This window comes from Sciurus vulgaris (genome assembly GCF_902686455.1).
Source record: "Sciurus vulgaris genome assembly, chromosome: 9".
Lineage (NCBI taxonomy): Eukaryota > Metazoa > Chordata > Mammalia > Rodentia > Sciuridae > Sciurus > Sciurus vulgaris.
The window spans coordinates 82,191,928-82,207,672 of record NC_136469.1 but is presented as its reverse complement, the minus strand read 5'-3'; the positions used below and the strand labels follow the sequence as shown (position 1 = coordinate 82,207,672).

The window sequence follows — 15,745 nt, the reverse complement described above, 5'->3', positions numbered from 1 at the left end:
CTCCTGAGTTGCTGGGATTATGGGTGTGCACCATCACGCCTGACTGGATATCCATTTTTAATATAATCATTTGAAGCTGGAACAAAAAGCAAGAAATATTGTCAAATACTAAAATGACAGACCACAGCAAATGCACTAAAACTGCATAACACTCCCAGGGCAGATAAGGCAAGAATAGAGAAGGCAGGCACAGGAGAGTGAGATAATAAAGACTTCACAGGATGGGGTTTATAGAAGGAAGACAGGAAAGGTAGATAGGAGGGGGTAAAAAGAAAGAAGAGCAAAGTGGCAGAGAAGGAAAGCAGAGTAAAGATAGATTAGAGAAGAAGTAGAAAATTGTACAAGGGTCAGCAAGGCCCTGGTGGTAGCAGAGAAGGTCCAATTGGAGTTTGGCTGATAGTGTAGATAAGAGCATGGGCTCTGGATTGAAGCAGTATCCATAGAGCTAACTAATATCCACATGTTCCCTATGGAGCCTATCCTCTCTAATAGTAGCTTTGGGTCATGTGACTCCTTCCTGTCCCTGGACCGTGGAAGGAGTGCTGAGGCGCTTAGAGGTTGTAGTGCCTCCTTCATTACTCCTATGCAGAACTAGTGTTGTCTCATGTTCCATGATGGTTTGGCTACAAGAAGGAGTCACCAATGCCCAGGGACCAGGATGTAATTGAGAAATAAACTTTTTGTTGTATTAAGATTCTGAGATTTGGGGGTTTACCCATTTCAGTAGGTGGGTACTTACTCTAATATGCTATCATGTATTAACTGTCTGACGCTGGATAGATTATTAACTTTCTGAACATCAATTATTTCATTTGTCAATGGAAATAATAATGGCATCTATCGCATAGGGTAATTGGAGGATTCCCTGGGAATGTTTTAGGCACAAAGTATTCAATATACGTTAGGTGTTATCATTTACAAAAGGAGTCAATAAATATATTCCCCACAAATGGGCAGCAACAAGTTCAGGTGAATGTAAAGAGATGACAGCAGAATCATCTAAGGAAATATTGTGGGACATAGTAAAAAAGTCACAGAATCTGGACATGTGAAGAAAGAGGATTGAGGATATAGATCCAAATACATTTGTGTAGTGAACTGCCAGCTCCCTGTTGGAAGAAGTGTTTTTTTATTTGAATGAAACACTCATTTGTAGAGATTAACTTACAGAGATAAGGTAGTTAGATTAATTGCATATCCATAAAAATGCTTACTAAATTTTCATCATAATAAAATATATTATGCTAATATAATTCATTTTCTAACATATCAGTTTAAGTGACCATAGTTAGATATGCCCAATTTTACTGACTTATTGGTTGACCCTTTTAACCATTTGGTTATCCAAGTGATCTTGGGGCAGGACTCCACGTCCCCCTGCCCTACATTACCTAATTAGGGTAGAGGGAAGAGGTGAGCTGGCCAGTGCATGCTCCTGTGGGTGGGGGGAGAATGTTGTATATGAATCCAATAAATACAGCATATGTTGTATTCAGAGTAATTTGGTAGACCTGTTCTTCCCTTCTCTTTCTTCATCTCTTTTCCTTTTAAATAGTAATATATTTGCATTTACTAAGTATAACATATATTATTGAGACCCCGTTGGGTACCATAATTACATGAATTTTAAAAAATGAAATGAAATTATTGATTCTGGCAAGAACAAATTAAGTTACTCTTAGTGATAGCTACAAAAGTTCTATGTAGGAGGGGTTTGGGGTGGTGACCTGGTTGTCAGGTGTGTTTGAATTTGCCAAATACTCTTCTTGGGATTGAAAAAAATGTCCACTTTCTAAATAAAAAGGGGGGGGTCCTTTTTGTTGGGAGGGGGTTAGGATCCCCAATGCCAGCTTGATATGGTTGCTGCTTTCAGGAACGTATATTTTTTTTCAGTCCATTCCTTCAAGAAATTTTTACAGAGCCCTATTATCTGCTTCAGATACAGAGATGAAAAACTCTCTGTCTCTAGGATGTCCACAGCCTAGTGGAGAGACTAAGGCTGAATTGCATAATTCCTGGGTCCTCCAGATACTCAAGTATCACAGCCAGTTTGTCAGAGGTTCCCTCTTTGCTCTGGCTAAACAGTAACAGTAACAAGGACCTACCAATTTCAATTTATCCAGTTATCCCAAAAAGTGAATGGTTCCAAGTGGCATTAGTGTGCTTTAGAACAGTGGGCCTGCTTTAGGATGGCGGTGAAAACTGGAAACAGCTGGGATCAATGTTACTTCAAATTCCCTTGGACAGATCTCTCCATCAGAGCTCAGCAGAGTGAACCAGGACATCTTTTCTCTGGGCCCATCGGAATCCGGCCAGTATCTCTCTGATGCAACCATTCCCATCTTATAAAATGATTAAATCCGGACCAGCTATTTTTATTTGATCCTATAAAAATAGCTGCTATCTCTCAGTCCTGGCTGGGAATCAAGGCCTCCACTCTTCAAGTATGCGCCCAGTCGGCTTTGCCTTAAGGTTTATTTCCCAGGCACTGGCATTTGGGGGCGCAGCAGGACCCAGCGCGCCAAGAGCATGTTGTTTCATTGACAGCGGCTCCCAGGCAGAAGTAAAGGTGCAATGGGAGTTTCCCTCTAAGGCTCAGACGACAAGATTCTCCCAGGCTGCGGGTAAAACCCCAGGAAGGTCCTAGGACGAGGACGAAGGATCAGGTCTACCCTACACCCTTGGTCCAGCAGGAGTGGCGGGCTTTGGGTGTGTGGGGTTGCTCTAGGGCTTTGATGTGGACACTTTTCCCCCAGAAATCGGCCCCTCCCGAATGAGGGGTGTGGATTCAGTTCGCTAGCCTTCAGCTGTGCCAGAGTAGGGACCATGCCACCTTTTTCCACCTCGCCCCTCCATCCCCGCTATGACCACTTTTGATCCCGCCCCAGACAAAGCCGATCTGAACTCCAGCCGAATGAATAAGGGGATCAGGTTGCTCTCCCTGCCTCCCCTCACTCCCTCCCCGCTTCTCCCCTTGCCCACGTGACTCTCTGGAATCTTTGCCAAAGCTCCGAGTCTCTGGGTCCATTTTCACACCAAGCAAAGGAGAGAGGAAGGAGGAGAGGGAGGCAGAAAGGTGGACTATGTGTCCTTTAAATGCGGGGATCCAGGCGGGGACCTATTTTGTGCATTTCCAGGCTCTCTAGCCCGGACAGCATTGAGTTCAGGGGGGTTTTTCCAGCCTCTCTCGCTCCTCAGTGAATCTAAAATTATGGCTCCTCCTCTACTCCCGTAATCATCGCACCTCCACCCTGCAGAGCAGCTCTGGGTGTACTGTACCGAGGTGGGTGTCGGTGTGGAGCAAGCCGCGCCCCCACAGCCCTCCTTACTCAGGCGAGGGGCGGGAGCAAGAAAGTAGCAGCAGCGCCCCCCGCGCAGCTTGTGTCTTCCTCGCAAGCCTCGGAACAGTCTGCGGCAGGGAGCGCAGCCCGGGAAGGCGAGGTGCGGCTGCAGCTCCAGCGAGTTCCGGACGTACCCGCATCGCGGCACAAAGTTTCCAGTTAGCGGCGCTGGGCGGCTGAGATCCGCTGAGTGAGGTGGCCCCGCCAAGAAGTGGGTGTGAGTGGGTTTTTCCGGGTTCCGAGAGACCCTTTCTGCCGACGCAGCGCCGACAGGGGTTATCAAGCGAACTTTAAAAAGCTAGTCGAGAGGTACCTGCGCCAGGATCTTCGCTGTTGGAGACCCCAAAGCGGACGGGTCTAGACCCAGGGAAATGCTGCGAGATCAGATCAGTCCGTGACCCGCAACTTTCGGGGAGACTTTGCAGTAGAGAACTACGCTTTGCCCCTTCTCATTCTCCTAACCCAGCCATCATCGGTGCCCTCCGTCCTGGAGAGCTCGGTCAGCTCCCCGCCCCAGCAGTGAGTGAATTGAATCGCCCGCCGAATCCGGCGCCTCGGGGCTGATGTGAGTGTCGCGCTTGGCCTGTCCATCTCCTCTTTTCCGGGGAGGAAAGAGCCCGCGGTTCCCCACCCTCTGGGCGTGCGGGCTCCGGACGCTGAAACCAGCAGTTTGGCAGAGAGCTGGCTCTTGGATGCTGAAGGCTGCACTCCTCTCTGTGGGTGCCAAGGCGGCTATGGTTTTCCTCAAAGTGTGGCTCGGGGTGACCCTCTCGTTGGCGGAATTTGCAGTATTGCCTCATCATTCCGAAGGTAAAGAGAGCAGTGGCATGCGTGCGTGCGTGTGTATGTGTGTGTGTGTGTGTGTGTGTGTGTGTGTGTGTGGTGTCCATACAGTTTAAATGCTCTTCGAGTTTTATGGTGTCGTTGGCTAGATGGAAGTTTTTGCATTTTGTTTTGGGGGATGCGTGGGTGGAAGTGGAACTGGAATGGGCTTTTTTTTTTTTTTCCCTGAGAAGATTTGTTAGCATTCGGATCACAGCCCCCTCCACGGTCTCCCTTTCCGCCCTAAGTGCCTTTGGTTGGGTGGCAGCTTGAGGTGGCATCTCTTAAATCGAATTTTCTTTCCTTTTCCCTCCTGCCCCCGAAGGAAAAGCAACTACATAAAACCTAGGTGAGGAACGAGCAATTGCTTTTACCTTTACAAAAAATATTTCTGCTACTATGAAACATAAAAGCCCCATCGCTCTTCTTCCCTCCTACCCCTGTAAGTCTCCCCCTAAAGTCCAGTTAAGATTTTATAACTAGCTGATCAGAGCATGTTCTGGAGGTAGGCAATTTAATTGTACGGAAATAAATCTCCCCGTACGGATAGCCTGCCTACTTCCCCAGGGGGACGGGGAAAGTGGTTAATAAGAGTTTGGATTCCTTCTTTTATTTCTCCGCCTCCCAGTTTTCCTCCCGGGCTCCAACCTACACGTAAAACCCTGGAGCTGAGGGAGAGAAAGGAGACTGCGAAGAGTTGTCGCCATGATATCAAACGCAATCTAGGCTCAGCCAAATAAATAAATCACTGAGTAAATCAAGAGTTTTGGGGTCATAGGATGCGGGGCCGGCGACATGAGGCGCTTTGAGCTCCCACCTGCCCGGAGGAGCCGGGGAAGTGGCCCAGTTAGCGTTTAAGGAGGGGGAGGGGAGCCGGCGGCTGGGAGGAAGAGGACTTAATCCACAGCACAGGGCGCTCGGCTTTCCTTCCCGTCTCCATTCATTATTCATCCAGCTGCGGGAAGAAGAGTTCACCTGTCCAGCCGCAAATTAGCGTCGCGGCAGCGGCAGCCAGCGGTGGGCGGGCCGCACTCTCTGGGCCGGTGCTGGCGGAAGACAGTTCCGATTTCTGATCCCCTGCCTGGGATTGGGGGCGTTGGAGGTCCGCGTAGGACAAAGCTCTTTCGCGGGTCGACTTCCAGTCAAAGGATCGGTGCTCTTCTTTACTAGCTTCCCAAGAGAAAAATGGTCTGGTTTTGGAAATTCACACACAGCAATGGGGACCTTCGGTACTAGTTAAGGTGCTACCTTCCTTCCCTCACCCTCCTGGGAAGCAGGTGGAATGTATCCCATCTCCGGGAGAAGTACGTTTGGGACCTGTGCAGACTTCTTCAAACAGTGCAAAACCTGTAGAAATATATATTGTGTACGTGAGTGTGTGTGCGTACTTAAAAAAAAAAAAAAAAAGAACAAAAAAAACCAAAAACAACTCGTAAGGTCTAATTGTACTAATTAACTGGACGGGAGAGATTGCTCAGGCCACCCAAATCTCAACTTCGGACTTACAAAAACTACAGTTTCACTTGGTGGCAGTTTCTTATTTACAATTATAGCCCAGCAACGAAGAAAACATGCTTCTGTACTGCTCAGCAGGGGGCAGCTGGAATGAGGTAGTTTTTCAGAACCAAATCTCTTGAAATGACAAAAGCCGAAAATATTAAGAGCCTACAGGGGGCGCCTTTTGGAAGTTTGGTCGATACAATGCACAAAGTTTAAGAACTGCCAGGGTCTTTTGATGGGGGTTGGGAAAGAGATTATATTCCTTCAAAAATATACTTTGGATACTGCATTTAATTGTATCACCCTACCTTCAGAGCATTCTATAGTCATTTCACAAATTGGATTGCAAGATTGGTAAATGTCAGTTTCCACCCAAATCATAATGATGCTTATCTGATAATGAATGAATACAGACATTTACTGAGCACATACCATTTTTCTGGTACTAAGTACTTTACACACTTTATCTCCTGAACTTAATTAAGCTATATCAGTTCCATAGGCAAAATATCAGTTGCCATTTTGTGAGATCTTCCATTTGGTTTTGTCAAATTTTTCTTTTAACATTAAAAGCACTGAGGTCATAGATGGAAAGTATAAGGATTTCAGAGATCTCAAATTTTTAGTGTTAACTTAGGGAATGATTTTTAAAAACTGAAAAGAAACATTCACGTGTACTTCTCTTGATGGGACATACTTTGACACTTTTGCCTGCCAGTTTACAGAAGCATTTGTTTTCTTCTCAATGCACAGAGAATATGTCATATATGCTTCCAGTACCTCAGTTAATACCTTTCACCATTATAGTTGATATAAGTGTACTTTGGTCACTTGGCTGTGTGCTTACTGAAAAATTAGGATGGCTCCTAGTTATTCTTATATATCCAGTTCAGCTCCTAGCACATAGTTAAGCTTTCAAAAATATTGGTCAAATGAACAAGTATTATCAAATCGCATTCTTTTGAATTAAACTTAACTAGTGGACTAGCCACTATGATTAACTGACTTACCTTGAATGAACCATCTGACTTCTTTGAGTTGTAATTCTGTCATTTCCTATATGAAGAAGTCAAGTAGGTGATAGTGCTAAAATACTTTTGCTAATCATCAAGAATAGGAAAAAGAAAATTGACATTTTCCAACTTATTTGTGATCAGTTACAACTTTCAGGTTCTAGATTTTATTCTAATTATCAGAAGAAAAAATGAAATTTTTTAAGCAAATTGTTGGCAGTATTATTTTACATTGCCAAGTAGATAAACTACTTAATAAAATCAAGAAGACACAGGGAAACCTGTAATATGGTTGTTTTCTGAATTGGGGGAATTTTGTGATGGCATTTTCTGGAAATGCTCACCTTGAATTGTGCTGATATGCGGAAGTCCTGCGAGGTAACACTACGTAGACAGCTGGCTTAGGATAGGGAAGGTCACTGGCTCTGAGGCTAAGAGAACTGAGCTCTAGTTGATGTCCCTTCACTCCCCATGTGGTTTTGGCCAACTCCACAATCTCCTAGGCTTTTCATGTAAGTGCCATTGACAGATTACATTGGAAAGGATCATTTGATGGACAGTGTGTTTTATTTATAGGTAGATCAGCATTTTTGGTTCTGCTCTTGGCTGAAGACTCCCTTTGGTGAGACACTGAATGCTTGAAATTCAATATCAGAGAAGTCATTGAAAAATAGCCAAGAAAAATAGCCTCTCCCTTCATCTTTCATTTGTCAAGCTTTTTTTTTTGAGAACTAATGTGTCATGTTGTGTCTGGGTGGGGAGATGCAGAGATCAAAAACAAACAGTAATAACCTTTAGCACTTGCCCTCAAGGAGTCTGCATATCTTGAAATTGTTAATATCAGAATTATGGTTCACTAGAGGGATGAGAATGTTTGGTCTTTGTTGGCTTGCCCAATATTTTACTGATTCTAGTTGATTGATCTAATTGCAACTCTGCAGCTTTGTGACTTTTGTAGCTACCTGATAGTAGAAATAATGTGGTGATGTATTATCATTGTCCCCCCCTCCCCCGACCCCAGGGCTGGGGATCAAACTCAGGGCCTCATGCATGCTAGGTAGATGCTCTACCACTGACCCACATCCTTATCCCCCAACATTGACTCTTGTTTCTAATACATTGCCTTCTGGGGACCGACTCTGAGTATTGCTCTCCCCATGGACATCTTTTAGTGAGGACATAGTCATCCATATTCACTATTATGGACTTGGGTGGCAATATCACTCAATTTTACTCAGACACAAGTAGTCATAAAATACTGTCTACCACATGGCTCAGAAGAGGGGAGAGGACTACCACATGGTGAAGTGGGAGCTGCATGCCAACTCTTATAACAGTTCAAAAACAGTTGGCCCATTTTCATTTTAACTACTCTATTAATTGATCTGAATCCTACTTGACAGTAATCAGGACATGAACTGCCCTGTCAGTCCAGAAGCGATTCTGTTTTAACTGTTCCACAGTGTACACAGCCATATGCTGAATTATAACACAACATAAAGCTTGAATATTTAAATGCCAACTTGTGGCTGCTTGGTCCTAACGAGTCGTGTGTTTGTGAGGCCCTTCTCTCCAAATCTCTTCATGTCTTAATGAAGACTATTTTTTTCAACTAATGGTTCTGACATTTTGTGCTTTTTGGATTTAACTTCTCTAATTCACTCAGCTTACCAGTCACAGTTTCTCTAGTGAATAGTTTAAGGATGTCAGTACTGGTACAAATTATATCTCGAAATTTCCCTGAAAATATTATTTTTTTACAGATATCTCATAGAGGAGTTTATTATGATCTTCGAAAAGCCATCAAAAAAGACATTTTATTTTACGCGTTTAAATTTTATCTGTAACATTTTGCCTCTGTGACCTGTAGGCAATGAGCCATCCACACAGGGAGAAGAGCAGCCTACTCTCCAGTCTTAGGCTTCCTTTTTGTGCTGTATATAATTACTTTACTCTGCAGACTATATGTACTTTCTCACAGGCCATGGGCTATAGGACTTAAATTGCTGGACACTTAAAGCCATATTTCATGCCCTTAAACTGACAGTGTTCAGGGTTTGGGAACTCTGGCTCCCATTTTTTCTTATTTTTCCTCAATTTTCCTTTACAGAAGGCATATTTCTCTTTCTTGATCACTACCATTTCTCAGAATTCACCTTGAGGGGCTGAAGATGTAGAGCGCTTACCTAACATGCACAGGGCCCTGAGTTCAATCCCTGACGCTGAAAGGAAGGAAGGAAGGAAGGAAGGAAGGAAGGAAGGAAGGAAGGAAGGAAGGAAGGAAGGAAGGAAGGAAAGAAGAAAGAAAGAAAGAGAAAAATCTACCTTGAGCTTAAGCTGAATTTCCCCTTTAAGTTCAAATAAGGCCAGAATTTTAAAGCTTAACTAGATCTGTAACTTTTCTAGTACTCCTTAGGAAAAAAACAATGATGAGTGGATGGAGTAACTTTGTTGTCCATATTATGTGAATTGATGGATTAGTGAAAAGGCCTCTCTGCCCCAGTTCTGAACCAGAAGCGGCACCCAGCACCCAATGCCAACGAACCTCCCAACTTCATCTGCCGGTGGGTGTGCAGCATGCCACAGTGTGGGAGAAATACATTTACTCTGGATGACCGCATCTGGCTTTGGGTGGTGATAAATGTTTGATAGGACTGGGCATCACACTGGAATGCTCTGTTCTCTCAGGAGAGTAGAAATGAGGGTTTGGAAACCGTGTTAATGGACATTCGTTCATGCAGCTGCCTTCCAGTTAGAACTGTTCAGTTTTAGGAAAGCCCTCAGAGGGCCAAGCTGATTTCTTTAGGAATTGTACATCACAGAGTAACCCAAATTGAGTTATTTCCTTTTCCTAATGACAGAATTTATCAGTAGCTACATACTGTTCGACTGGAGTCTGTAGCAGACATTTGGCTTATCCACGTCCGGATGTGGTGCCACTCTCAAATGCTGCTTTATGTTTTCCTCTTGCAGGACTTCCCCAAACAGGTTTTTGATATGGATATTTGCTTACTTCTTCATGTATTTAATTTCTTTGGGAACTTTGAAAAGAAATTGACTTTGTGAGGTAGTACTGTGGGGGAGAGAAATAAAATTACAGTCATGTGCTACATAGTGATGTTTTGGTCAATGTTGGACTGAATATATGACGCCGGTCGCATATTGCTGAATGATGTCATAGCCATCTTACTTTGTGTGACTACACTGCCTAATGTTTGCACCACAGAGTTTTCTAATGATGCATTTCTCAGAAGGTTCCTCGGCGACACATGACTATATTTGAGGATAGTCTTATTTTAAAGAGTAAACTTTATGTTTTTTTTTCTCTGAAAGTTTTCTTTACTTATTCTAAAGGTTAAATATACTTGAAAACATCATGTTGTACATGATAAATATATATAATTTTATGTGTCAATTAAAAAACTATTTAATATGTGAAAGGTTTTTCAGTTTAGCCATTAAAAATTAATGGTCTGGAAAAAATATTAAATTTTGTTAAATTGTACCTTAGTGATTAACTTTATTGTAATTTTAAAAACATCAGATGTAATTAAATATCAATTTAAGTACTTAGAAAGGGAATTTTGTGGACTGAATTGTAGCTCAGTGGTAGAGTGCTTGCCTGGCACATGTGAGGCTCTGGGTTCAATCCTCAGGACCACATAAAAATAAATAAAATAAAGGTATTGTGTCCATCTATAAATCAAGATATTTTATTTTAAAAATAAAGTGAATTTTGTATTTGAGATACATTTGATTATTTTATATCTAAATATGCATGCACTTACATCCTTCTTATGACATGATGTGAACTGAAATACAATCTTTGGAACAAATTTCTTAAGAAAAAATAAGTCAATTAAGAATATTCCCTCCCTCCTAAGCCTTTATCTCAAATTATTCTGTTTGAGTGTCAAGAACATAAAAGTCATTTAGTAAATTTGCCCAAGGGTCTTTGATTCAACTCAAGTGTAAATAGTCATCTCGCTTTCTTTAAAGATTGTTCTCAATTCCATTATTGGTGAAGATAGACCAGTCCTTTCTGGAGAAGTTAATACTTTGAGAATTCATGAATGTTCTATTAGAGACAAGCATGTAGTAAAATGTGTCCTTCCCTCTTTGGAAACCAAACGTGGCACAATGTCAAGATGTCCTATTTTGGCTTGTTTATGCAATTTTATTCTGTTTAAAACCTCAGTTTCTGAGAGTAGCCAGTAAGACACCATACACTTGTTTCTAGGTTAAATCAATACCTATTGTGCTGCTCAAAAACTGGTTGAGAAATATGTATTGAAAAAAAAATATTAGGACTACAATTTTATGTTGTTTTCAAATATAAAACTTAAGTATTTGTTTTGTGATGCGCTAGTTATTCAGAGTACATAAGCTGTCCAGTCAAATTCAGCCTTCTTTTCCATTTAGAAGCAAATCATCTATTTTTTTTTTTCATTTGGTGCCTAATGACTGGAAAATATAAAGATGTATCAGTTCAGAAACAGCCCATCAGAAAAAAAAAAAAAAAAAAGGAGTGAAAAGAGTCTTGGAGGTCAGGAACTCAATAGAAGAGGTCTTTTCAAATAACTGCCATCTATATTGCTCTTCTATAAAATGGTTTAATCTCTTCAAAGAGGAGTGTATTGTGTGAAAAGCATGAAATAGGTATTTTATGTTAACCAGATATCTAAACAAATGCCTACTATGTGAAGAAGTGGGGAATACAAAAAAGGAGAAATAGTCCCTTTCCTTAGAGTATATATTTTGTGCAGCGGGATAGAAGCAGCATTTCCGCATCTGTAGCAAGGATGCCACAAGGAGGTACACATGGGTGATTCACAAATTCGTGATTCAGGCACAAAGTAGTATGAGCTCAAAGGGGAAGAACATAATCCCGTGGGCTGGAAAAGTTTCATGAAGGAGATAAAATCAAATGCAGGGGCTTTGAATAGACCAAATGCATCTCCTGTAGGAAATGAAAACAAACAAAAGCATTGGAGGCATGACATTTTATCATGGGATCCTAAGTTGGCTCCTTAGGTTGGACTGGAGAATTTATGTAAGCAAAGAGTGGAAGGGAAGCTTGAATAGGTAAATTGGGACTGGACTATAACTTTCCCGATTTATTATAAAGGAATATATGCACCATATTTATAGTATGCCATTATAAATACATTTATTTTAAAATTCAGATAATGAGTTCTAATGATGCCTTCCCTCATGTGTGCTCAGGAAATATTATTTTGGTGTATGGGGTTATTTCCCAAAGGGAAGAATGCTCAAGCATTTAAGATTTTGGAAAAAGCAGTTTGTTGATTATAATGTGTGTAGATGCAATTTTTAGCATCGAGCCTGCTGGGGCAGTGCTTATTGGCATATTATGCATCACTTTTAATTCTTGTTTTGTTTTTCCCCACAGGTGCTTGTGTCTATCAGGGTTCCCTGTTGGCGGTAGGTGATTCTTAATATATTTGGTTTCTTTTGAGTGTGAAATGCTTGATTGAGGTTACCGAGTGAGTGAGGTGATCTTATCATTATCAAATATGTTCACTTTTGTTTGCAGTTTGAAGATTATCCCTCTTCCTGGCACAATCAAGCTCCATTACTTAATACCTTTCCTAGAGTGAATTAGTTCCATTCAGATAGTTAGGTGCTGGAAGAGAAGTTCAAATATGCCACACACAGTTTGCATTCTGTGGCTGTCCTTTGTGTTCTTTCATTCACAGAGAAAAATTAAATCCCATCCTCATGTCAGGTATAAACTAGGGCACAATTTGTTTATATTCTTATGTTTGCTTCCTCCTTTGATCCCTTCTCCAAGAAAGTAGTTATTAAATTCAATAGAATAGTGATGATTCCTGATTATAAAGGTACATTTTGGTGAAAAACAAACAAATTAACATTTTATCTCTGACCCTTCGCCATGTAGAGTAGAATGGATTTTGAATTTAATGTTTGAATGACTTGGGGGAAAAGCAGATGCAAGTCTCATGCATTTCTTTTCATTAATAATGTACTATGGTGCATAACACTGTGTTAAAGCCTTATTGAAAAGACTGTCTACACTCCATCAACTCTAATAAATGGTGTGACAAGTCGTTCTTCACCACTTTTTATTTTGGTGTAATAAATGCTATAATAGAACTGCGATGGTTGGAAAGAGTTTTCTCATTTACATCACAACCTGCTATTGACATCTGTGATATTAATAAGTCATCTTGGATTATCCTTGTGTTTGAAATAGATGAGGAACATCTGAAGTATCCCAGAGTCCAGATAATCGTAGATACGCACAGTAATACTCTTAAATCTGATCTTTGTATACTACAGTTACTGCTCTGAAGATTTATACATTTTTTTTTTCCTTCTTGATATTTTTCTGTTGAAGAACCAGGAAAATGGCCTGACTTTCCTTCTTTTTTTCATTCCCTGCCCTTAAAAGCAGACTTTTCATTCTGTTTATTCTTTATATATTTTAGAATAATTTCAAAATCAAAGTGCTCTAAAGTACATTATCAGTTTGAGGGAATAATGGTAGATATTTTAGATGTCAGTCATCTCTGTTAATACAAAGAGAATTGCTTATTGTATAGAGTGCTTTGTAATTTTTCCATGTATTTTCATAGTTAGTGATTCATCTAATACCATAGAGTGGTAAAATAGTCAGGCCTCCTATTATTTTATACTCTCCCCCTTTTTAGTGGAGAACTAAGGATAAGAGAGAGATGAAGAGATTTGCTCAAGGTCATAGACCATGGAGGGTTATATCAGAATAAGAAAACCTATCTTCTTTCTGTTTTATCTCTCTCTGAAGAAAAGTAGCCAGACTATCCTCTAAACTTGACTTTCCTGTGTGTTTTGTGTATTTGAGTATGAAAGCATCAAGCAATGGGAGAGGTCAGTTTGGTCCAGTTAAAAGGAGAGACCATTTAGACAACTTGCATTTTAACAGGTAACTTTGCTGACCTCTCTCCCATGCCCTGGCTGATCCTAGGGCTCATGGCCGCTCGCACTTTTTGGGATAAGCTCTACAATACCAGTATACTTCCGAGCCCTCCAGATGACTTCTTTGCTTGCCAAGACTCTTTGTTCCTAACCCTCCTCTGAGGTACTTAGTATTGTACTTAGCAATTCAGTCAGAGAAAATGCATTTATTACAACAACAGAGATTATTATTGAAAACTTATTTATGGAATAACAACAATGGACTTCTTATTCTAGGTACTGGAATGTATCTGCAAACAGGCAACATTCCCTACCCTACTGAAGCTTGAATTCTAATGGGTGAAAAGTGTAGAATGTCAGATACATATGCTATAAAAAAAACAACATTGAGTGGGGAGGTCAGGGTCGCAACTTTAAATAGAATGATAGAGAAGGCTTCCCTGAGAAGGTGACACGTGAACAAAGAACTGGAAGAAGGAATTTTGAAAGCTCACCCTGTGGCTATCCTGAGGAAGAAATTTCAGAGAGGGGGAACCACAAGCTAGTCTGAAGTAGGAGTTCCCTTGGCTACTTGAGGAAGCACCTGGAGGTCAACTAGCTGGAGTGCATTGACTGAGGGGGAGGTGGCAGGAGAGGAGGCAGAGGGGACAGGGGACAGGGCGTGTGGAGACTTGGGTGGACTTTAACCCGTCCTTTCAATAAGGTGGGTGAGTCATTGGATGCTCTAGAGAAGAGGAATGACAAAGCTGACTTATTGTTTAATTAAACTGCTGAAATGGGAATATAAAAAGAAATAGCATTCTTGTTTCTAGGGAAACTGTGTTGAATACTTAAAAAAGACTCCATAGAGGTGAGTCACTAAAAATTGCTGTCAAATTAAGTGTGGGAGAAACAGCTATAAAAGATGAGGAAAAACTTGAAAATCTAAAGAGATTCTGTTAACAGGTTTATCTTCTGTAACCATTTTAAATTTCTCTTTCCATTTTAAGGACATTGAAATTGGAAATGGGGCTGGGGGATGTAGCTTAATGGTAGAATATTTGTCTGAAATGCCTGAGGCCCTGGATCTCCAGCACTGGGGGGGGAGGGGGGGCGGGGGGGAGGGGGGAGAAAGAAAAGAAAGAAAGGAAGTAAAAAGGAAGAATAAATAGGGATTTGTAGATGATGGATTGTGAAACATATTTAATTGTCTGTAAAACCCATCCCTCTTCTCCCCCCATGTCCTACTGTTGAAGAGAGGCATTTTGCCTACATCAGTGAAATTGGATAATGAATATACATTTATATATTTTGAATCAAAATAGTTTGAGAACATTACATCATGATATTCTGGGATTTACTGATTAAACATCTCTCTGGTAAGAGGGCTTCTATTATAAAAGGCATTGCGCTCAAGGGCTGGCTCTGAACATGGTGTGCTGTTTGTGTCCCAAACCTTGTAATTCTATCCGCACACCTGCCATCGTAGACCTGGAAGTGACTTCAGAAAGCATGTAGTCCCAACTCCATTTTATAGATGAGGAAACTGGGGCAGGGGTGTGAAGTTCTTGAGGTTCATTCAATTCTCAGGGGAGTGACCTGGAGTGGAGGGTTGGTTTGCTTGAAAACGTCAAGTCATTTCATAGCTTTACCCAGAATTCCGTAAAACATATCGAACAGATGAAAAATGGACTTAGGGGCCTGCTGTTATTTTTTAACTCCCCTTCTGTCCTGTGAGGATTCCTTTCACTGATACCTTTTATAGTCTTACCACTTGTTGCTTAGGAAACTGCCAGATACAGTGGAACATTTATGGCCCTGGGGTCTGATGACCTGGTTTGAATTCCTCCTCCTCTGCTGGAAACTAGTTCTGTGACCTAGGGCACATTAAGTGAAATGGGGAACCTGTCCTGAAAGATTTTAATAGAATAAATAGGACAATGTGCGGAAGACACCCCTGTGCAATGCCTGGCACATGGTTTTTGTAATAAAATTTTATACTCTCAACAATGCCAGGAAATAGGTATTGTCTTTACAGGTAAAGGAGCTGAGCCTTGGAAAGTGTAAATCACTAGTTACATAACTAGTAAATGCTAGAGGAAGACAGGGTTCAAACCTGGTTCTAACTCTAAAGCCATTTTCTCAAGCATT

The 15,745-nt window shown here is 41.3% G+C and overlaps 1 protein-coding gene across 1 annotated transcript in view; it reads left to right on the top strand.

Moving 5' to 3' along the window:
* Positions 1 to 3,010: 3,010 nt before the first annotated feature.
* Positions 3,011 to 15,745, top strand: part of FRAS1 (Fraser extracellular matrix complex subunit 1) — a 436,825-nt gene continuing 424,090 nt past the window's right edge. Inside the window, exons 1-2 of the mRNA XM_079152936.1 lie at positions 3,011 to 4,151; positions 12,090 to 12,121. Of these exons, the coding sequence (XP_079009062.1) occupies positions 4,034 to 4,151; positions 12,090 to 12,121 (150 nt within the window). The 5' untranslated portion in view covers positions 3,011 to 4,033. The remainder of the gene's footprint in view (positions 4,152 to 12,089; positions 12,122 to 15,745) is intronic.